This window comes from Labeo rohita, chromosome 6 (assembly GCF_022985175.1).
Source record: "Labeo rohita strain BAU-BD-2019 chromosome 6, IGBB_LRoh.1.0, whole genome shotgun sequence".
NCBI lineage: Eukaryota > Metazoa > Chordata > Actinopteri > Cypriniformes > Cyprinidae > Labeo > Labeo rohita.
Window position 1 is genome coordinate 35,430,467 of NC_066874.1, and position 22,840 is coordinate 35,453,306.

Below are 22,840 nucleotides of genomic sequence, written 5' to 3' on the forward strand. Positions count from 1 at the left end.
AATCTCCATGAAAAAGCATAAAAATCTAAACATTATGAGTATGAATTTCTATAAAGCTGCTCTGAAGCAGTTTGTTTTCTGGAAAGCCTTTAACAGGCAGCTGGTTGACTGGTCACTCATGAGGTTAGTGTTTATCTGATATGATGTCTAGTATGTAGGCAACATGTCACTGTTGTTTTATTGGCTGAAGGTCACGTGAGCTGCAGTGATCCGTCGTTCGGGTCAGTTCAAAAAACTTTGACATGTGGAATACTCAGAGATGGAAAGGCTTTATCTAGACGTTATAAATGTAGTACGGGGGCCGGGTTATACTGAAGAATAAAGCTAAAATAGAGAAAAACAACACTCTTAACGTTCGTAAAAGGTATTTAGGCACAATAAAATAAATTATTGCAACCTATTGTTTTAGATCTGACTTGCTGAATTCGGAAGCGCAAACTACTCTTCCGTTCCTGCAGCAGAAAGAAAAAAATTCACTGTTTGTCAGTGTGAGTATGTACTACATGTGTAGTGTAGTGTGTGAATGTGAGGGAGGCGCCATCTGCTGGCCGCATGCGGAACTGCACTCCCTCCACTTTTCCCAGAATGCACCGCTCACTCTAAGCACAACACATCGCCATTTTCCGTGAACAGGCGCTTCTCCGCGGAGTAACTAGGTCACGAGACACACAGGAAAATACTCGAAGCGATTTTCACTAAAGCCGCCGATCTGAGCTCGTGGATCTGCCCGCTGCCATCGCATCGACCGAGAGCCAATGATCGCGTTCGGTTGGGCCGCTCGGATGAAGTATTGGAGCGCGGGCCCGGGCTGAGGCGACACCGATCAACAGCGAACCAACACTAGCAGCGCTACGACACAGGTACCGCAGAGCCGACACTTCCGACCACATTCTGTATTGGTCGTGCGAGAGGAAACGGGCGGAAGGAGGGTAACTTCATTAGGCGCTGACAAAACCAACTCACACGAACGCGCTAAAGCTCACGATAAAACCGTCCGTCTGTCGTGATTTACTCGACTCATGCCGTTCATGGCTTTCTTCAGATGTTTCGCGGAATGTTCGCGCTGCTCTGAGGCTGTCAAGGTCCACGTGACCACCAAAGCACGTGACTGCACTGCAGTCTTCAGTCATTTTAGTTTTGTGTGGGGAACACATACGCTTTTCATTTTATTAACTAATTATTTGCAGTTTTATATATAATTGTGAGTAATTGCATATTAATGTATTTATATTCTCGTAAATGTACATTGAAACTACAAATGAACCTCGAACAACATCAAGATGGCACGTTTTTAATGTGTCTTAAATATGCAGGCAAATGCTTCATCAGTATTAACATAAGTGCAGTGTTTTCTCACACATTGCTGGTGCTTGATTCACTGATGATGATGATGATGATGATGACGGTGTCAGGCGGGGCGTTGGCAAATTTCTTTTCATGTTTATTTAATACTGGTGTGAGTGAGTTTGTGGCAGTTGCTGTTAATCATGGTGAGTAGTTTGATGAATAGTAAGATCTCAGAAGATCACAGCAGATCTGGTTTAATCACCGGCTGTTAAAGAGTGAAGAACTGAGTTGATTGAAACTGGAAAAACTGGGAGCGGCTGCTGAGAAATACAGCCGCGTACATGTAAACATTCACATGGGTTGCGTTCACAATAACACGCTAACACACTTTATTTACTTACTTACTTACTTAAGACTGAGATCCTGTATCCCACAATGCAGCGTGCTCGACCTGATCTTTCATTTTCAGACGAATGATTTTCTTCCCTCGTTAGGTTAAAAACCCAAATAATAGTTTTTGTTAATTACTGGATGCTGTGGATTGAATTAAATCAAAATCAGAATCAGAATTAGTTTTATTCGCCAGGTGTGTGCAAACACGAGAGGAATTTGTTGTGTTTTTTTTAAGGTGCTCCTGGTACACACATACATATCTGACATGAGAACAGAGAAAAAACATTTAAATAAAAACTTAAAATAAATAATAAGGTGTATGAATTTGGAACAGAAGATTTCTGTACGGATTTGCGCATTATTTACTCCATGTAGAGCTGTATAAATAACGAGATATCATATGTGTTTTTACATTTACATAATAAAAATATGCCACATGATGAGGGTCACGGGAATGCAGTGTAGGATACTTCTGTTTCTAGTACGCAATTTTGAAAATTTAGTTTAGATAAAGGTTAGTTTATTTATTTTTTGTTGCATATCTGTGATAGATGGTGTAAACAAACCTACCGTACAGTGCAGCGTGTAGTAAACCAGCATTGCGTTCTGAGCGTAACCACCGTCGATGTGTGTCTTCAGAATGAAACGAGGCCAGAAGCGAGGCGATAAGGTGGAGGAGGGCGGCGGATCGGTGTCGGGGCCGGGCCCCGGGGCCCCCGAGGTCTGTAAGCGTCTCCGGCGGGGCGACTCTGAGGAGCGGGAGCAGGAGGACGGGGCGGTGGACTGGGGGCGGCTGCCCGAGGAGATCCTGCTGCAGATCTTCCAGTACCTTCCCCTGCTGGACCGGGCCTTCGCCTCGCAGGTGTGCCGCGGCTGGAACCAGGCCTTCCACATGCCCGAGCTCTGGAGGTGCTTCGAGTTCGAGCTCAACCAGCCGGCCAGCTCCTACCTGAAGGCCACGCATCCGGACCTGATCAAGCAGATCATCAAACGCCACTCCAACCACCTGCAGTACGTCAGCTTCAAGGTGAGAACGTGGGAGCTCAGTCGCTGCGGCTCCATCCAGAAGGTGTTTGAGGTGACGTGTGTCCTTATTCTTGACGTGTGTGTGTTCAGGTGGACAGCAGCACTGAATCCGCAGAAGCGGCGTGTGACATCCTCTCTCAGCTGGTCAACTGCTCTCTGAAGACGCTCGGGCTGATCTCCACCGCACGACCCTCCTTCATGGAGCTGCCCAAGGTACGTCTCACACACACATTTACAAAATGGTGCCTTTTTGCTTAAAGAGCCAACTCTGTGCATGTTCTGCTAGACCCCCCTTTCCATTAAATATAAGCACAAAATAAGATATTCTGATGAAAGTTGGTAACCAAATGTTGACTTTTTTTTTCATACTATGGAAGTCAATGGCTACCGTCCACCGGTATATACAGAATTTTCATTTTTTAATGGAAACTGTCCTTTCAAGACTGGTTTTGTGGTCTGGGGTCACATTCTGTTAAACTGTCCTGGTTTTATTGCAAGTAGAAATTTTTATATGAAGTGCACTCACTCAGGAACCTGTTGAGTGAGATTTATTTATTTTTTGGTCATATGATCATTTAAATTAGTCCTATATAATTTGTTTTAACGGCTGTGTTTTTGAGTTTGCTTGTTTTTTTACTTTTAAGTAACTTTTGTATAATTCCAGCTCTGTTTTTGCCATGAAGATAGCCTTAGATGCTGACATGGCTATAAAAATAAACAATTACTACAAATGTGTCCTCAGGAGGAGCTTTTGTCAGGTTTAGTTCACATCTGGGTGCAGATGAATTCCAAAATATAGTTTAGACCTCCATCTCTCAGGTTCAGTCTCACTAGAATCTGCTGTTGTTTTTTGTCTCCTCAGTCTCACTTCATCTCGGCGCTGACGGTGGTGTTCGTGAACTCGAAATCTCTGTCGTCCCTGAAGATCGACGACACGCCGGTGGACGACCCGTCGCTCAAAGTGCTGGTGGCCAATAACAGCGACACGCTGAAGCTGCTGAAGATGAGCAGCTGCCCGCACGTGTCTCCCGCAGGTCAGCGGCTCTCTGTTTGTTATCGTATGTGATCCTGGAACACAAAACCAGTCATAAGGGTCCATTTTTTGAAGCTGAGATTTATACAGCATCTGAAAGCTGAATAAATAGGCTTCCCATTGATGTGTAGTTTGTTAGGGTTGGGCACAATAGCACAATATTTGGCTGAGATACAACTATTTGAAAGTCTGGAATCTGGGGGTGCGAAAAAAAAACAAAATATTGAGAAAATCCAAATGAAAAAATTACATTTTGATATATTTACGGTAGGAAGTGTACAAAATATCTTCATGGAACATGATCTTTCCTTAATATCCTAATGATTTTTGGCATAAAAGAAAAATCGATCATTTTGACCCATACAATGTATTGCTACAAATATACCCGTGATACGTAAGACTGGTTTTGTGCTCCAGGGTCACATATGTTCTGCCTAGTCCTGACACGTACACTAGTTAGACTAACCGAGCACGTGTGTGTTTGCGACGCAGGCATCCTGTGCGTGGCGGACCAGTGTCACGGTCTGCGCGAGTTGGCGCTCAACTACCACCTGCTGAGCGACGAGCTGCTTCTGGCGCTGTCGTCGGAGCGTCACGTCCACCTGGAGCACCTGCGCATCGACGTGGTGAGCGAGAACCCGGGCCAGCAGTTCCACTCCATCAAGAAGAGCAGCTGGGACGCCATGGTGCGCCACTCGCCCAAGTTCAACCTGGTCATGTACTTCTTCCTGTACGAGGACGAGTTCGGGCCCTTCTTCCGCGACGAGGTGCCCGTCACGCACCTGTACTTCGGCCGCTCCGTCAGTAAGGAGGTGCTGGGCCGCGTGGGGCTGACGTGCCCGCGGCTGGTGGAGCTGGTGGTGTGCGCCAACGGCCTGCGACCCCTGGACGAGGAGCTCATCCGCATCGCGGAGCGCTGCAAGCAGCTGTCGGCCATCGGCCTGGGCGAGTGCGAGGTGTCCTGCAGCGCCTTCGTGGAGTTCGTCAAGATGTGCGGCGGCCGCCTCTCGCAGCTCTCCATCATGGAGGAGGTTCTGGTGCCCGACAACAAGTACGGCCTGGACGACATCCACTGGGAGGTGTCCAAACACCTGGGCCGCGTCTGGTTCCCCGACATGATGCCCACCTGGTAGACTCGCGGACCGCGGCGGCGCTCGTGGATTTTGTGCTTTTTCTACGTTTGGAACAGAAACGACGAAGCGTTCACAGATGCGCTTCAGACGCTCGCCGCGCGTTTTCTACTCTCTAGTCGGCGCGACTGGCGCGAAGACGATCTGTGTGTGTGTTCGTGTGTAAACGTACGTGTCATTTTTACTCTCAGCAGCTTGTTCGTTCGTGCTCCGTGCCGGTTTCGGCGTCCGATGAAGGCAGAGACGTGGATTTCAAGCACTTTCACCAAATGAAGTTTCAGCTCGTCGGTTCACCGAGGCGAATCGGATTGTGTTTTGATTCTCTTGTATTTGCTCTTGTTGTTCATTCCGGATGGAAGTGAACGGCGCTGGATTCAGAAGCGCACGCGACTCGTTCTGACTGGGGCTGCACGATAATGCCTCAACTGGCCGTTTGTTTGAAATTGTAATCAATTATTGTTATTTTATTGTCAATTTTTATTTAATCAGAATTATTTTATTTATAGTATAATATCAGGGCTATTATAGAAGTCAACTCTCATGGTTTGTAGATTTAGTCGTGAAAGGAAACAGACTGACTGTATGAGCAGAATATCTCAATAGAGATCACTGAACTTCAACTCGGATCACCAATAATGTCATTTTATTGTCAATTTTTTTTTTTTTATTTCTTGAGAATCTCACACTCTGATGGTTTGCTCACAGATTCAGTTGCAGCGAATGACAAACAGACTAGCAATGTGACTATTATTTGATTAGAGTCTCTCAATAGAGATCGCTGAACTACAGCTTTGCATGTTTGTTGGGGTTTTCAGATCATCAGATCTTTTTCTGTAATACAGAGTGTGTGTGTGTGTGTGTGTGTGTGTGTGTGGTTGCCTGGTTGAGATCTTTTAAAACACTGAGCAGAAAATGTATCAGTTTAAGAGGAAACTCTTGGCATCTGGCAACCCACGAATGGTTGTGGAAGCTCGTTACCAATGCAAGAGAACTAATTAAAACAACCTTTTCACGATAAATAACCAAATACTGTGCGATTATGCGGTCGTGATTAACATGATTTATCGTGCAGCCCTATTTCTGACGTCAGCGTCTCCGTCACAGATGAGAATGGAGACGTTCAATCTGTTTGACTCGCTCATTCAGTCAAAGTCTGTCGACACTTCCTGATTTCACCGTTTGCTCCCTGATGAAGATGAAGATGCCGTCAGCTCCCGTTTTGCTGTTTTAATGGCGGGCGGTTCGAGCGCTGAAGGAAATCGGATGTTTGTACAGCGTGTTATTGTGCGTCATTCGATTGGGTTTCAGACTCAAGATCAGGGACTTCCTGTTTCATCTGAAATCCACATCACGTGCTCCTCGTCATCACGTGCTGACGATCGCTGGCGTTTCAGATGGTGTGGGACGTGATTTGGGGTCGGTTTACGTCAGACGCTCGTGTTTCGGTTGTTCCGTGAGTCGTCCCGAGGCCGGCCGCGTCTCAAACGGACGGGATGGACGCCCGTGTCCGCGGCGGATGTAAAGGCTTCTGTCAGCGCAGCTCCTTCGGTTCATTAGTTATCAAGCAATATATTACAGACACGGACGCAGATCCCATTCAGATCATTTCCCTGCACTTTATATAGAAATGTATTTTAGAAATGTACATATGAGATTATCGGTTGTGTCAATATTTCTCCTGATGATTAATATTGTTATTATATTATTTTCGTTGCATTATAAATGAATAGTGATATAAGCTTGTCATGAAGCGTCATGTTGTTCTTTTAGGCGTTTAATCGCTCGGCTTCAGTCCGATGATCGTTTTTATGTATTTGCCTACATAGAACTTTATCCGTAAAAGACAAAAACAAATGTGGTGTAAATGTTTTTGTTGTTGTTTTGGAATAAACTTTTGTGAATGTAAGAACTGCAGTTTCAGTTTGTGTTATTGGACGTTTCATTGACATTCGTATCAGAGTAAATCCACAATTCAGTGTTTTGAAAATGCTGCACTGTGTCTGAAATGTTACAAAATGTTTAATAGTTACTCGTCGTGTTTAAGACGCATCGTTACATTCAGGAACTGATATAGAATCAATCTTCAGTTATTTCAGCTTTGACTTCCTGCTGAATGATGACGTGTTTCCGTCCCTGACAGAGAGACTGAATCCTGTCTTTAAAAACAAATGATTGCAGAAACAAACAATGAAGGAATTTATATTACTCTGTCTTAGAAAACATCAAATATTTCTGGGTCAAATTTGTTAGTAAAAATAGTTAAGAACATCCTGAAAAGTCAAACCATTTTAAACTCCTCTTCTAAAAAAATCAATTACAAATGAAAATTGTAAAAGAGGTTTTGGATTGGTTGACTACAGACATGATGTGAGCGCAGCTGTTCGTTCCTCCACACCTTCACTGAACGTCCTGCTGCTCCGAATGTTTCCTGACTGTATGAGCAAACTACTGGTGATTCATTCCTTATCTTCAGATTAATTCGGCTCATTCAAACACGAAAGACAAACTGAATCCTGAGACTGATTAAAGGAAGAGTTCAGCGTTTGAGAGGCAGAAGCAGGAGGCTGAGCGTCCGTCAGACCCAGATGTGTCTGAATGAAGGTAAACCGGTGGCTCATTTTACACAATAGTTGGCATTTAACTTACTAGGAAACTAGGCTACAAGAACAACTACTGCACGAGACAGAAGCAGATCTTATGACAGATGCTGCAGCACTTCATGGATGTAGAGATGAACTTAATGTCTCGTATTCAGGTGTGATGAGATTCATTAGTGAAGTGTTTTCATTAGTTTAGAGGTAAAACTTTAATTCCTTCAAAACTCTTTTAATTGTAAAGGAAGCATCTTTCTGTAATTTCAGTTCTTATCCACAAAAACTATTATTAAATTGCTTCATAACTAAAACGTTTCATTACAGATTCACACAGAGACCATTTTTTAATTTAATTACTTTAATTAAACGTCTGTGTTGAGATCACCACAGTTGAATATGTTTGTTTATATGAAGTGATGTCAATGATGCTGTGAGTCTGCAGGTTTGATGAAGATCATTGCGAACTTCCTCTGTGTGTATGCGTGATACAGACCGGCACTTCCTGTTTCTGCCTGTAGGGTCGCCATAGTAACTCCTGAGAGCATCACTGTGGCTCCAGATGATGCTGAACTTCAGTCCAGCGGTTTTCGTTCAACCACGTTAACCAACCCATGAGAGCAGGTCAGAATCTGCTGTGATCCTCATTCCTGCAAACCTCAGCTGTGATGAGGAGCAGATCTAAAGGATGAAGAGCTGCTGTGATGTGAAAAACTGACTGTTACGATACCGACGACCTCTGAGTCTTCAGACATGTCATAAAATACAAGTGTGATTTCATGGGGTTTTAAAATTCTGCTCAGCCTCTCATTGGTTGTGAGAGTCACGTGAGATTATTAACAGGAACGTGTACAGTTAAAGAGCATAAGACAAAACGCGTATTTGAAGCCACTGAGAAACCAGCAGCTCCTTAAAATGGTGTTTTTTATTTTATTTTGGTGAATATATATACACAAGCTGCTTGAGTGAGTTTATATTGCATCTGTATTTTATGAGCTCGATGTGAATATGTGTCTCAGTCAGTGATGGATATGTGATAAATCAGGATCATAAAAAGACGCTCAGTCTGCGAGCCCACTGTTATTCACCGAGCTGTTCAGTCCTTCGCCTCCTGCAGCATTTATTCAGCAAGAAAATACACGGATCCTTAGGAAAAATCGCAGAAGCTCTGACGTCATCGGACGGTCAACCAGCATGCGGAGCGACGCGGATCTGCCATTGGCCGATGGACGGGAGAACGGGTTTTCTCTGGGCAGATTAGGAAACTGAGCGCCGTGGGCTCGAAGGCGCGCCCTTCTTCCGACATTTTGGCTCAAGCGGCCCGAGGAGCGTCAGCGGAAACATCCGGGGAATCCAGCGCACCTCGGCGGCCATTGCGGCTCCGCGTGCGGCAGCTTCATAACCTTGAGAGGGCGGAGCGTCAGTGAGCTGAACTGGAGTAGCAGCGGAGCAGGAGGAGAGACACCGAGGCAACGAAGAGCTGCAGAAAACCGTTACACGGGCAGCGCTGCTTTACCTCACCGCTATAACCGGGGATCAGGGCGTGTACCGGCGCGTCTAACGGACAATGATGAGCGCAGTCGGACGGAAAGCGCAGCGGCAGCGGCGTTGAGCGCGTTTTCATGTTTGAGGCGGATCATCGGGATCTCGAGCGTTTGGGCGCATCAGCGCGTTTTTTTTTTCTCGGCCGCTCGCGTCACATTGACATTTATTATTTGAAGCGGCAGATTCCCGGAGCGTTGCGACCTGAATCCCGGAGCGTTGATTTTCCCTGACATCATCATCATCATCACCATCATCACCACCGCCACCATCATCATCATCGTCGTCGTCGTCGTCGCCCGGTGTGAACGGACATCTTCGGTGGTCGTCGACGGGAATCCGGGGGATTTACAGGATCCGGGTGTCGGCGGCGGCGGGGCGGAGGGTGAAAATCATCGGCCGCTCGGATTCTGAGATTCGCGGCGCGTTTCTGAGGGAAAGCGGATCTTTTTCCGCGGATCTGTCGGCGGGACTATGGCTGACGACGACGTGCTGTTTGAGGATGTGTACGAGCTCTGCGAGGTGATCGGAAAGTGAGTGATCGAATCTAATCAATCATTTCACTGCTGATCAGCGCCGGTGTCGAGGCGTTTTCCTCCGGTTCTCTTTGTCTCGTGTGTTGACATTTTACTGCTTCAGGTTCAGCTGACCGAGTGTGTGTCTCAGTGTGTGTGTGTGTGTGTGTGAGATTTGACACTAATATTCATTGATCAGTAACTCTTCATCCTCTCAGTGATTTACGGCTTTCACCTCAGTCTCGCATCAGTCTCAGATCAGCCTAAACGACGAAAGGTGACATGTGCCATTTGCCTTGGTCATTGTGCAGATTTATTCTAGTATTTCAACGATTTCTCCATTAATTTTCTACTATGAATCTGGCAGTGAGATGGAGAATGAGCAGTAGGCCTGTGTGTGTGTGTGATTATTGTACTGCTGTTTATTGGCCAAGACACTGGAGTTGGTTTGTAGATATCAGGTCAAATAGTCTAGACTATTATTTAATTAAAATGAATATTATCACTGTTACTCAGATGAGTTCAGCTGCATCCTTATGAGCTTCATCTGTGTGTGACACTCATGTGTGGGTCATATATGTCATATGTGAGATAGATATAGATAGACACGTGTGTTTGTGTCCCTGTAGAAGCTCTTCTTCATCACCGGTGGATCTTCTAACTGAGGTGTGATGAAGGGATCGGGGTCAGTCTTCATCACGCTTCACCTGTGTAATTCACCATCACTGCCGTCCGCCAGCGTATGAACGTAAAGCCCGTTCGCTGCACTGCTCATAACACTGCAATATTTACCTCTGTGACTCGCTTTTGAGCCTAATATGAGCTCATGGCTTCGTCTCTCACGTTCATCTGCCAAACCACTCAATTATATTTGACGTAAAATACTGGAGCCTGTTTTTAGGAAGAGATTGTGCTTTTTGACACTATTTTCATGACGGCGCCCCTTCGTAAATTCATGTCATTACTGTCAATGGCAAATATTTGTTCATGATAGAGGTAATTTGTTGCGCTGACTTTATTTCTGATGAAAACTTTGTATATTACAGCAAAAGTACTGAATTACAGTAATGAGCATCTAATGAGAAGTCAAACATCCAGACACATTTGAATAATCCTAATGTTTCAAAATTGCTTTGATTTCGTTATCCCAAATAACGTTGTTTTTATTTGGCGTAAATTACATTGTGTCTGTGTATTTATGAACAAAGTCACTCATTGTGTCATTTAGGGTACATTTTCAAGACAAAACAATTGTATTAAAAACAGAAAATAAAGGTTTTTCCTTTGATCCCAATTCACACAGATCTGTGATAGTGGATGAAAACACTGTATTATTTGTGCCAGGTCATTAGTTGGTGACATCACTTTATAAAGAAACACACTGCGCACTCATTCATATACGCATTCTTCAAGTATGTACTCGCGCATGCCTGTAGACTAAACGTGTATTACGCATGTGCATGACGTCACCGTTTTCACATGTTTGTAGTTTACACGGACACTGTTTACAAAAACTTGCACTTTGAAACCCGTTTTCAAAAGTTTGCATTTTCAAGCCCCCCAAAAAACTTGTTGTGTAAGCGAACGGCCAAATTGCATAAAACGTTTTCTGTTTTTGTTGAAAATTGTGTTGTGTAAAAGGACCCTTAAGCTAGGTCTACATCAGGGGTGCCCAACCCTGTTCCTGGAGATCAACCTTCCTGCAGAGTTTAGTTCCAACCCTGATCAAACACACCTGTCTGTAATTATCAAGTGCTCCTTCAGATCCTAATTAGCTGGTTCAGGTGTGTTTGTTCAGGGTTGGAGCTCGATCTCCAGCACCAGGGTTGAGCACCCCTGGTCTAGGTTCCTTCAAAACCTACTTTTAATCATTTGACACAGTGTTTGTTTTAATTAGAACGCTGAAATCATTGATTAATGAATTGCAGCTGAAAATAATAGACCTGATGGTGATGATGGTGATTGTGTTGTCACAGCCTGTCGTGATTGTGTCACACGCAGGTGAAACTCTTACCGCGGTGCTGGAGATCACGGGTCAGATCTCTCCCTGCGGAGGTCATGAAGACTCAGAGTCCCCCTTTGGGACAGAGCAGCAGCGATAACATGGTGAACTGGTTAGTGATGCTAACTGTAAACTGGTTCAGTGTCACTGCAGTAGTGCTGGTTGTGATTCAGTCACTGTCTCACGGTGTGAGATCAGGATGGAAAGCGTGTGAGACGCTCAGTATAATGCTGTGGATCTGTCAGAATCTGACTGCATTTAGATGTTCTGCTCCATGAGCTACAGATGATCACAGGAACCTGAGTCCTCAGAAGAGGCTGTGATTGATCTTAGAAACTCAAGAACTGAATGACTGGTGTGGAGTTCCAGTGGTTCTCAGTGAGAGCTTTCAGTGCAAACCTCAGATCCGTGTGCATCAGGGCGAGTCGCACAGGTCAGCGCACGGCCCGTGTCGTTTAGGTCTCGATCGACATTGACTGATCAATGAGCTCCTGACAGGAACTGATGGACTCCTGCAGGTCTCTCAGATGTCAGCAGCCCATCTCTGTTGTGTTACAGTGTTTTTACCACAGTCAAACCGTCTGAACTGTGTTACGTTGACTCTAGTGTATCGCCAGTGGGTTATTGCTTTTAGAAAACCGCAGCTGCAGCAACACGTCGCTGATGCTCAATAACTAATTTCACTTATTAATGATGATAAATATTTCTTCTGGCCGGTACCGTTAGTTCACGAGCGTAAGCGAGGGTTTCACCGGTGACGGGCGTCACGGCGTCAGACTCTAGTCTGCGATTGTCTGATTTAAGAGGCGTTTGGACGAGGCTCATCCAGTCTGTTTTCATGATTCACTGACCTCTGAACAGTACGGTATGTTCGTAGTAAATGAAGGAAATTAAAATCCCTTTGACTAACGATGTGGAGAGCTAGTGTTTGATTTCACACACACATCAGATCATAAAACATGATGAAACCGCAGACGTGTGTTTGTGGTCGGAGCTGTTGTTGTGTTTGATGGGTTCAGTGATGTCAGGGTGCTTGACTATTTTTAATCCTCCTAATTGTTGTTCAGTGGTTAATGCGGTGTGTTGGTATTGCAGAACCAGCGTTTTGTATTACTGTCTTTATGTCATGGCCCACGTCATGTTTTGGAGGACATCTACATGTACATGTTGAAACCTTTGGCATATTCTTGTTCTTTTGACTTAGAACTGTCCAGTCCAAATGGATTGATCCAGATTTCTCAGGGTTCCATGTTAAAAAATTTTAATTTAAGGGTTTGAGTTTCGGCTGTTTTTAACAGGAATCTTTATAGTCAATTTTAAGATTTGTCTTTACTTTTTTTTTTCTTCCCCTTGGCTACAATTGGTTGAAAATTGCCTGACTTACGTTAGAGTTAGTGTTGGGGTTTGGGTAACGCTAACCAGGGTTTGTCCTGAGCAGTTAAACTGTTCTTCAGGAAGATCCTCCAGATCCTGCACTTTTTTTCCAGCATCTTGTGCACATTTGAGACGATTGGGAGACTCAAACTAAGTACTAAAGCTGCAGTCATTCTGCAAAAGCTCTGACGCTCAGGAAGGAAACACTGCGTTAAGTGAGATCACCTTTATTAGCAGCTGCAGTTTGCGTTCACACTCGCTCAGTTGTGTGTCGGATCAGCAGGTTCTGTGTGATGTGATGTGGACGGTCACCGACGTGATGGGGTCACTAATGGCTCGTCACAGCAATCGTTGAGCCTCTTATTAATGATTCAACACGTGAAAGCTGATACTACACCTCAAAACCCCTCTCAGCCTCATCCATATTTCATGCTGTCAGATGGAGTCGTTATGATGGCTGAACCGGATCATGGTGAAAATGTGTCCGTGGTTCTGCTGTGGCGTTTATACCGAGGTAGATTATTAACCATGGCATCACCGCTTACAGATTTGGACTGACTTGAGGAGACTTCTCATTTTTGATTGGTGTGCTGGTATCAGATGATGATGATTGTTGCTCCGTCTGCAGTCTGTGTGTTGTGTGGATGGTGACGTAACGGCTCCTCAGCTCAGCGGTCAGTGGATCATGTGACCTCAGATCTGAGATGTTTTGTCCATAAATAAACCATTGAAAGCTGAATCCAGCGCTCCAGCGTAGGCCTGTGCTGAATCTCAGAGTTTCATCCGCCGGGATGTTTTCCATGTTATTCCTAGACTCGTTCCCTGATCCGACACAGGCTGTAATTGTAGCTGCGGTTCCCTGCTGTAATTTGCTCTGTCTGCTTATTTTCCTGCGTCTCTGTGCGCCGTGGGCTGTCGGTGACGATCTGCCGGGTTCATCTGAGATGTTTTCTGGAGGTCCGGAAGGGTTTCGGTTTGCTGGAGGTAAAGGGATCAGATGTTCCTGTAGTTCTGATTCAGAGACGCTTGAATCTAGACTGAATCTGAATTATTCTTTGCTTCACTTCTAAACTTTTTTTTATTTTTATTTTAAGCTTTAACTGTTTTATTTTACACCTGCGGTTAGACCATTATAATAGTCCATCAGCAGTGCGTCTTCACATTGTGAACCGTTGTAGACCCCACATGAGCTTTTACTCAGGAGTGACTGATTCCTCTCACGTTGAACATCTAGTGCAGGGAACGCTGGGATGTCCTGATTTCTCATTGTTTGTGTGTGAGTCTGCTGATCCAGCGTTTCTCCTGCATCACAGTCTCTCTCAGGTGTTCGAGCGTCTCATGCGTCTCTTTGTTCCAGATGTTTTGAGGTCAGACAAACACGCCGGTCCTCCAGATCTCGCCTCTGAAGATATTTTAGCATCTTAATCGAGGTCGTCGTCTGAAGTGTCATTGTAAGTGTTTGTATTGACATCTTTAAAGGGATTCAGCAAGTGCTTGAAGTGATTCTTTCATACAGGACTGTGTTTCAGCTCTAAAGTCTCTCAGTCGATCTCATTTACTGCTCATCGGCAGCTTTATGGACCTTCCTGATCCACACATGGAAACTAAATGAGAGCAACCTGCCTTATTTATTAAATTCTTTACCTATTTATGTTTATTTGCTTATTTTTTGGTCACAATGTGATTTTGAAAGGTTCAATTGTATTAGATTATAATTAACGTCAGACTATCAGATGTTCATGCGGATCATCGGGCCGCTAGTGAAAGTCGTGGGTTCGAGTCGGATCAGTAATTAACTACATGAGCTCCTCTGCTGATGATACTAACAGGCACTAGTTAACACATGACCAGCCTGGGAGACTGATTTAGTAATCTGTAATTCATCTCATAAATGTGTCGTTAATATAATTCACTTCCTGTTTTAGAAAAGCTGTCTAGTTTAATTACTAGATTGTCTAGAGTTTATTTAATAAAGTTTACTGTCTGATCTGCTGATTAACGGCACACTGTGATCCGCACAAATCAGCTACTTAAGACTGTACTGCGGTAAATGTTTTCATACTCTGGTACTGTTGTAGCATTAGTGTCCTGAACATCAAACTGAACAGACCTGAGAAAAAAAGAGAGAGAGGGAGAGTGTGTGTGTGTGTGTGTGTGTGTGTGTATTCACTATGGTTTGGGGACCAAATGTCCAGACAAGTGTAGTAATATCAGTAAATTTTGATCTTGTGGGGACAAACATCTTATAAATCATACAGAACGAAAACGTTTTGAGAATCTAAAAACGCCTGTAGTTTTGTGTGAGATCTAGCTCGTGTGTAGGGTTAGGGGATAGAAATACAGCTTGTACAGTAGAAAAACCATTACATCTATAAAATAAACCCATAAAACATGGAAACAACATATGTGTGTGTGTGTGTGTGTGTGTGAGTGTGTGTTTTATAGGCGTGTGTCTCTGTTCTTTGATTTGCAGGCGTGTGGTTTTGGTTTCCCCAGAATAACCCTGTGTGTGTGTGTGAGATATATATGTATATTAGACCTCTATGATTTCCGCCATGTGGAAAATGTGGATGGAATCGTGGAATCCCGTCATAAAAATGGAATTTACAGCATCACACAGAATGTAATGGAATCTGGCAAAATTGGTACAGCAATAAAATATGGCGATATGGGCTAGTGTCTGTGAATATTAAAGCACAGAAAGACTCCTGTTGAAATATGAAGTGAATGAATGCCGCAGGTTTGCTCTACTACACACTCGTGAAACACTCGTGATGCTCGTCACCGTCTCACTAGATGAAAATAAATAAATAAATAAATGCTGTTCTTTTGAACTTTCTATTCATCTGTGAATCCTGAAAAACGTATGATGGTTCCCACAAAAATATTGGGCAGCGTGACCGTTTTCAACATTAACAATAATCATAAATGTTTGTTGAGCAGCAAATCAGCATATTAGAATGATTTCTGAAGGATCATGTGACACTGAAGACTGGAGTAATGATGCTGAAAATTCAGCTGCGCATCATAAAAATCAATTACAGTTTAACAGATATTCACACAGAAAACAGTTAAACTGTATTTTTGATTAAATAAATGCAGCTTTTGTGGGAAGAAGAGATTTCATTCAAAAATATTAAAACACAAGTGAAGGTGGTTTGTAATAATGTTGAGTGCTGAATCCTGCACAGGCCTGATTTTATTCTCTGTGGTGGTTAAACTGCTGCTGACGCCGTGTGTGTGTGTGTGTGTGTGTGTGTGTTTCAGGGGTCCGTTCAGTGTGGTGCGACGATGCATCAACAGAGACACTGGACAACAGTTTGCTGTAAAGATTGTAGATGTGGCCAGTTTCACCTCCAGCCCTGGACTCAGCACAGAAGGTAAGAACATCACACACACACACACACACACACTGACACTGTTCTTCACTGTGGTTGGCATATTGTCGGTAAAATCTCGAGGCTGATAGATCAACATTCAGCAGGACGGGACTGACAGCCGTCTGGTTTCGGTGGGAATCTGTGGAGCGTCTGTGGATTTTTACAGACTCCATGCGGCCTGGTCATGGATGCCCACGTCATGCCAAATGGATTGTGGGTGATGAGTGTGTTCAGAGGGTTTGGTTGTGTGTTTTTGCGTTGCTGCCCGCTGGGCTGCCGGAGCTCCGGGCTTTGGCTTCATCCCTGAGCCATCTGTGAGCAAACAGACAGACAAACATCAGACGAGGATGAGTGTTTTACCACTGAGAATATCTGTAAAAATACAAACAAACGGCCACTTGCTGCAGCTCAAGACTTCAGTCACTGCGAGTACATGAATGAACGTGGTGATTAAGTGAGGACGTGAATTGATCCAGATTCAGTCCAGCGACAAATAAAGATAAAGACACTTTGACAATATTTGACACATTTGTTTTCTACGTCCATCTTAACAGCTGAATATCCGTTAAAGTAAGAGTTTAGCTGTTATGTTTTTGCGGATCTGTCATTGAGAAAATGCACAGATTGTGACGAGGGCTCCGGTGAGGCACGTATTGATGCTGCTCACCCTCGGTCACATGACACAGCCGTTCCTCCAATCTGATTGGCTGACGGCTGATATAACAGTACAGCAGCACTGGTTTCGCTGTGTTCTGACAAACCAACGCACAGGCGTTCATCCTGATCATATTTTTGTTGGTGGAACAACAACTGGAAAAACTAGTAATGTTAAATGTAAGTTACTGTTAATCTTGACTGAATAAAAGCTTCGTCACTCACAGTCGCAGTTGTTCTGAACAGCTGGTTTATGATGTTTTCTGTGATCTGAAGCTCCTCTGTAGAGACTGAAGACACTGTTTAGAGACTCACTGCACTGCTCTTCATCACACACACACACACACACAGACACAGACACACTCATTCATGAGTGCTGCTGAAGGCGCTGTGTGTGTGTGTGAATGAGGTGCTCCACAGCTCCCTCTGCTGGCAGCTCGTGTGATCTCGGTGACGTCAGTCTCATGATTGCACATGTTCTGCTGTGCATCAGCGTTTATCTAGTCACACTGATGTGTGTAACGTGTGTCATTAATGCATCTGATCTACAGCTCAGTATGGCAATTAACCCGTTAATGATCTTCTGTCTGTTTCTCATCAGATCTGAAGCGGGAGGCGAGTATCTGTCACATGCTCAAACATCCTCACATCGTGGAGCTGCTGGAGACCTACAGCTCCGACGGGATGCTCTACATGGTCTTTGAGTTGTAAGTGCACGTGTGTGTGATCTTCACACTGTGATGATGTTCAGTGAAAGTAAACTTAAATGGAAAAATATTTTATATATCAAATAATCATGTACTAATGCCTGTTTTTGTACAAAGAAAATAAAATCCTTCATTGCATTTGAGTATTTTTTTCTTTTGAAACTTGATTGACCTTAAATCAGAAGATGATTTATATTGAATTGCATGAATCAGTCTGACGTCGGTGTTAAAAGTAAGGAAAATAGTCAAACTCTTACTAGAAAACACACAATTCAGACTATGTTCTGAATGGATGAGAAATTTGAAGCCATGGAAGTTTATATCAGTATATTTTATTGAATTCTGTATTAATTAGAATTCAGTGAAAGTAGTGACGTTGCTCAGAAACCGTTAATTGCTAACTTAACTTTAGTTTTTGTCTAATTGAACACCCACAAGTTCTTCCTAATCCTGATTATTTTGATGTTTCTTCATTACCATCATGTGTACATAAATCCGCTGCATTATTAAACAACATGTCACACACGTGTGCCGTCGTGACGCTCGTGTGTCTGTGTGCAGTATGGACGGAGCGGATCTGTGCTTTGAGATCGTGAAGAGGGCCGATGCCGGCTTCGTCTACAGTGAGGCGGTGGCCAGGTGAGAATCGCTTCCTGTTCACGTCACGCACAGTCAGTCTGCTTCCGCTGGTGACGATTTGTGCTCATTCTGTATGTGTTATTTGTGTTCTCAGTCACTACATGCGACAGATACTTGAAGCCCTGCGCTACTGCCACGATAACAACGTCATACACAGAGACGTCAAGGTAAGACTCGTCTGTATCTCAGATTGATTGTTACCCACTAACACTGGCATGTTCATCATGTTAAAGAGGAGTTCATGCGCAAATTATTTACTCACCATGACGTTCAAACACGTGCGATTTTCACACTTAAGAACACTTTAAGGTTATTGTGACGGGTTATAATGTTATTTCGTAGGGTAGGTGGAAGATTCCATGGCTTCCGTATCTTGTGTCCTTTTACCACTCATTTGTGTTTTACTTTTCTTTCCTGCACCTACACCACTGCTACAGCACATTACACGCTCCGTGAATGCACTTTACTCTACATTACTGCTCTTACTGATGATTACAGTAGCACGCGTTCATTTTATTTTCAATTTTGTTAATAAATCTCATATTAATTTTGGCAAAATGTGTGTTCGTTGCATTTTTTTGAGTCATGGGTGATAAGAGTTATCAGTAAGAGAGAAACACACTGTAAACACTCCCAATAAGGCTTCTTTATTCCCCTGTTTGCTCTTAAAAAAGACATTTACTCTTATGCGTTTGGCAGACACTTTCATTTTAAAATGTTAATGTTTATCGGTTAGTGCGTTCACTGGGAATGAAACCCGTGACTGGCATTACTGTGTGATCTAGGATGCATGAATTTAGAAACGGTAGAAAAGTCAGTTGTGTCAAGATGATCTTTAACAGCTTGTGTCCAGTGCTCACAAACAGATGAGATTCACTGGTCAGAAAGCGTTGGAACCGCTGACATAAGCTGCACCGCAGGATGTCAGGATCCCCGTCTAATGTGATGTCCATCTGCGATTAAAGCGGGATTATTGTCAGATTGGCGCTTCGGATGGACGCTGAAGTTCTTGAGATCACAGACTCGGCAGAGTTCATCAGCTGCTGTCTCTACAGATAAACATGCTGTGTGAGATCATGATAAATTAGACCAGTTCCCTTTTGCACAGCTGTGTTTTCACAGAGGTAACAGTCCACTAACATGTTGAAATATAGCAGAGAAGGTGCAGTGGCTCTCTTCCTCCAGCAGGAGGCGTCCTTCGTCCTTCATGTGTCCGTCTGTGTCGTCACTGCAGCTGCCTCAAATACATGAGCTTGAAAAGAGTGAGATTTCAGTGACAGTTGTGTCTGAGATCTTGTCTGATAGATTGAAGAACCCAAACCAGATGTGTGGTAATCTCCTGCGTCCAGCCGTATATCCGTCATGTGCTGACAGAAGCGCTGTCTCAAGAACTTTCCCATGCAAACATTTCGAGCTAGTCATTGTTTCACACCAGTGAGCCTTTTCCCGTGTGACGTTCACAGGCCAGTATGTGGGTCAAGGGTGAAATCTGGTGAACACTTTCGTCTCGCGGTGCAACTCGATCAGTTTGTCAGAGCTGCGATCTGCGGACAGGACTCTCCGTCGTCGCTGAAGGCGGGTTTAGAGCGGAGGGTCGAAGTAATGAGTCCACTGCTGCGGTGGAGGCGTGGGACATGGACGTCCTCCGAAACTCCGTGGTCGAGCTGTTGGTTGTCACGGCTTCGTGGTGCAAATGTAGGAATTGCGAAAAGGCCTGAATCGTGGCCTTGCGCACCGAGCCCGAGAGCACGAAGTACATGACGGGGTCCAGGCAGCTGTTGAGGGCCGAGAGCAGCAGCATGACCTCGTTGGTGAGGTCCATAAACCGCTGCGTCTCGCAGCTGATGTCTCGGAGCTGCGACGCCACGTAGAATCCCCTGAAGGCGTGATACGGCGCGAAGCAGATGGTGAACAGGAGCGGCACCACGAAGGACTTCTTCGCAGTGCGGGCGAGGCGCGGCGCGTTGGGCAGGTCGGGTTTGTCCCGTGAGGCTCGCAGCAGTCGGCGGGCGATCCGTCCGTACGACGCCAGCAGCACCACGAACACCAGCCAGAACACGGCCACCATGAATAGGTTGAAGTAGGCTTTGCCGCGGGCCTGCTTTCTCTGCTTGTAGTGGAAACACTTCTCCGCCTCCTCGTTGCCCTCGGTCAGCGCGATCATGGGCACCACCATCACCAGAGAGCTGCCCCACAGCAGGCCGCAGGTCACCAGACTCCAGCGGCTGCCCCTGATCCAGCGCGGCCCGCAGCCCCTCTGAGAGCCCCTCACGCCGATGATCTTCAGGTAGCGGTCCAGGCTGATGAGGCCCATCAGGGTGATGCTGACGTACATGTTCATGTAGAACAGGTTACCCACCGCCTTGCACGCGTGCGGCCCCAGCGACCACACGTTCCCCCGAGCATGGTACAGCACACGGAAAGGAAGGCACGCCAGCAGCACCAGATCTGCCAGCGCCACGTTGATGAGGAAGACGCGCACGGAGTTTCTGCGCGAGTGCAGGAAGAGGAACACCCACAGAGCCAGCAGGTTTCCTGCCAGGCCGAACAGGAAGATGAGCGAGTAGAGCACCGCCAGTGGGAGACGCAGGTTCTCCTCCTCCAGAGGACACGAGCGGTTGTCGGCCGTCGTGGCGTTGGTGAAGTGGTCGGTCGGCCAGACGGTGCTCATTGTGTTGGGCAGGATGTTTTTGTTTTTATCTCCTTAATAGTGATCGGGGTGAAGTTCACCGAAGTCTTTCCGCTCGAGTCTTCAGCTCTGGGGAGAGAAACAGCGAGTCAGACACATTCTAATTTACTGTACTGAACAACAGGGGAAAATTCTGTCTCGGCCCAATGAAAATGAAACGAGAGAACGCTCTGGCTCCAAAGGAGGAGCGTAAATCACGGTCAGGCAAACGTCCCAGAAACACACTACGACTGTCGGTTCGGACGCCTCATCCAGGAGCTGCTCTCGGGGAGCCGCGTCTCGCTTCAATTTTCCATTCCCTCTTTCCGGATCATTTTAGCTTTGTTAAATTATTTAAAGAAAGCTGGAATTGGAATTGGGGTCTGTAATAAAACTGAAGGATTGGCTCTTCTTGCATCTTTCATGAATGTGTGTTTTGGGTCTGTAGGAGGTTGATGGCTCAGTCTACAGCAGCGCTGGGATCGTCTTCATGTGCGCTGAGCTGCTCTCCGCTTTCTCATCTCATAACCTCCATAACCTTACACTTCATGTAGAACCATAATGATATTTCGTTATGACATATACTATGTACTCTACACAATATAGATATGAATTTTGAACGAGTACAGATATGTGTATATATATTTTGAACAATGAGATGAATCACATCTAATTTACAGCTAAAGATTGTTGAAGTCTGTGTCAGCCCTGTGTTCTACATCACTACCACGAACACTCGATTCACTCACCAGCACTTTTTTCTGTGCACTTCTCCTGTTATGATGTGCTATTTTTGGTGTTCATGAACTAACTTGTTTTGTTTTCTCGTAAAACACTTCTGCTTATATTATTGTTAGTTGTATGTTGCTCTGCTATATGAAATAATGATGGAAAGAAAGAACTTTTTCACATTGTTGTATATGTTTAATGTAATTGATTTAAATTTGATAATTACTTGATTTTAAGCTGTAAAAGTAGAATTAAAAAAGTTTTTTTAAAGTTTGATTAATCAATTCTGCATGACTGATGACATTTCAGAAATGATTTCACAACGCTTCACACATTTACGATCACGAGGACCTTCTTCAATTCGTGCTAAAATCATTGTTTTATACATTTAGCTTATTTTGAGTTTCTAAAACTTTTAAATCAGTTTTTTTAGATGTGATCCTCTGCTCATTCTAGAGGAGTGACCTGCATATTTTCTGACACTAGTATGAATAATATTCATGCGTGCACATTTCTGTTTTTTTTTTTTTTTTTGTCAGATTTTTCTTTCAGTATAAACTGCGTCTGTAGACTGACTCGCACGCACACTTTGCTCTTAGACACACACAGATGCATAAATTCTACTCACAGTTTTGCATGTTAATTCCTTCTTTTGCACGAACCGCTGCAGCTGCACATTCATCCATTTAGACGGAACACAAAGGTTTTGGTCTTTCTGTCAGATCCTCTTTCTTTCCTCCGCGAGCGTCTGATGTGTTTCTGCTTCCCCTCTAAGTGCTGAAAAGCATCTGTCCTGCAGTTGCTGCACCTCTTGCTCTCTCTCTACCCCCCCCCCCTCTCTCTCTCTATGTCTCTCCCTATGTCTCTCTCTCTCATTCTCTCTTTGTCTCAGTGTTTGACTCCTGAGCACACAGAGATGTTAATGTGTTCAGTGTGTTGTCTCAGCTCCACACGAGTGGCCCATCCGTTACGCACTAGTTCAGCATTGCCGTATGTTCACTCTCTTTAGTTTGTGGTTTGTGTTGAACTGCTGTATTAATGTTATTCCTATGAAGGGTTTGTTCCATGTGTCATTCTCACGCAGTCTCATGTAGTGAGGGTGACAGAGAACACATGTGGCTTTATGTAGAACACATTCAGTGGTTTCATGTGTGTGTGTGTGTGTGTGTG

At 44.6% G+C, this 22,840-nt stretch overlaps 3 protein-coding genes across 12 annotated transcripts in view; 2 read left to right on the forward strand and 1 right to left on the reverse strand.

The window, feature by feature from the left end:
• The first annotated feature begins 585 nt into the window (after nucleotides 1-585).
• fbxl3b (F-box and leucine-rich repeat protein 3b) lies at nucleotides 586-6,778 on the forward strand. Its single transcript, XM_051112908.1, has 5 exons — nucleotides 586-860; nucleotides 2,320-2,707; nucleotides 2,797-2,919; nucleotides 3,569-3,740; nucleotides 4,232-6,778. Exons 2-5 carry the CDS (start codon nucleotides 2,321-2,323, stop codon nucleotides 4,870-4,872), a joined length of 1,323 nt encoding a protein of 440 aa, XP_050968865.1. The 5' UTR covers nucleotides 586-860; nucleotide 2,320; the 3' UTR covers nucleotides 4,873-6,778.
• A 1,977-nt stretch (nucleotides 6,779-8,755) lies between these two features.
• The window catches only part of caskb (calcium/calmodulin-dependent serine protein kinase b), a 37,987-nt gene continuing 23,902 nt past the window's right edge, over nucleotides 8,756-22,840 (forward strand). For 2 of the 10 annotated variants that reach the window (XM_051112552.1, XM_051112554.1), the window contains exons 1-5: nucleotides 8,756-9,535; nucleotides 16,161-16,273; nucleotides 17,529-17,634; nucleotides 18,196-18,273; nucleotides 18,368-18,440. In XM_051112552.1, coding sequence (XP_050968509.1) covers nucleotides 9,477-9,535; nucleotides 16,161-16,273; nucleotides 17,529-17,634; nucleotides 18,196-18,273; nucleotides 18,368-18,440 — 429 coding nt within the window. In that variant the 5' untranslated portion in view covers nucleotides 8,756-9,476. The remainder of the gene's footprint in view (nucleotides 9,536-16,160; nucleotides 16,274-17,528; nucleotides 17,635-18,195; nucleotides 18,274-18,367; nucleotides 18,441-22,840) is intronic. The other 8 variants (XM_051112557.1, XM_051112555.1, XM_051112559.1 and 5 more) reach the window with 6 other exon arrangements.
• On the reverse strand, nucleotides 18,463-22,487 carry gpr34a (G protein-coupled receptor 34a). The gene is made up of 2 exons (XM_051112575.1): nucleotides 22,299-22,487; nucleotides 18,463-21,031 (listed from the first exon to the last, which is right to left on the reverse strand). The coding sequence occupies exon 2, from the start codon at nucleotides 20,942-20,944 to the stop codon at nucleotides 19,805-19,807; it is 1,140 nt and encodes a 379-aa protein (XP_050968532.1). The 5' UTR covers nucleotides 20,945-21,031; nucleotides 22,299-22,487; the 3' UTR covers nucleotides 18,463-19,804.

Excerpts from the sequence above, each read along its gene's own strand:
- fbxl3b (XM_051112908.1), top strand. The coding sequence starts at position 2,321 with ATGAAACGAGGCCAGAAGCGAGGCGATAAGGTGGAGGAGGGCGGCGGA. Across the intron at positions 2,708-2,796 it reads TGCAGTACGTCAGCTTCAAG|GTGGACAGCAGCACTGAATC; the intron begins GTGAGAACGTGG and ends GTGTGTGTTCAG. Across the intron at positions 2,920-3,568 it reads CCTTCATGGAGCTGCCCAAG|TCTCACTTCATCTCGGCGCT; the intron begins GTACGTCTCACA and ends TTGTCTCCTCAG.
- gpr34a (XM_051112575.1), bottom strand. The coding sequence starts at position 20,944 with ATGAGCACCGTCTGGCCGACCGACCACTTCACCAACGCCACGACGGCC.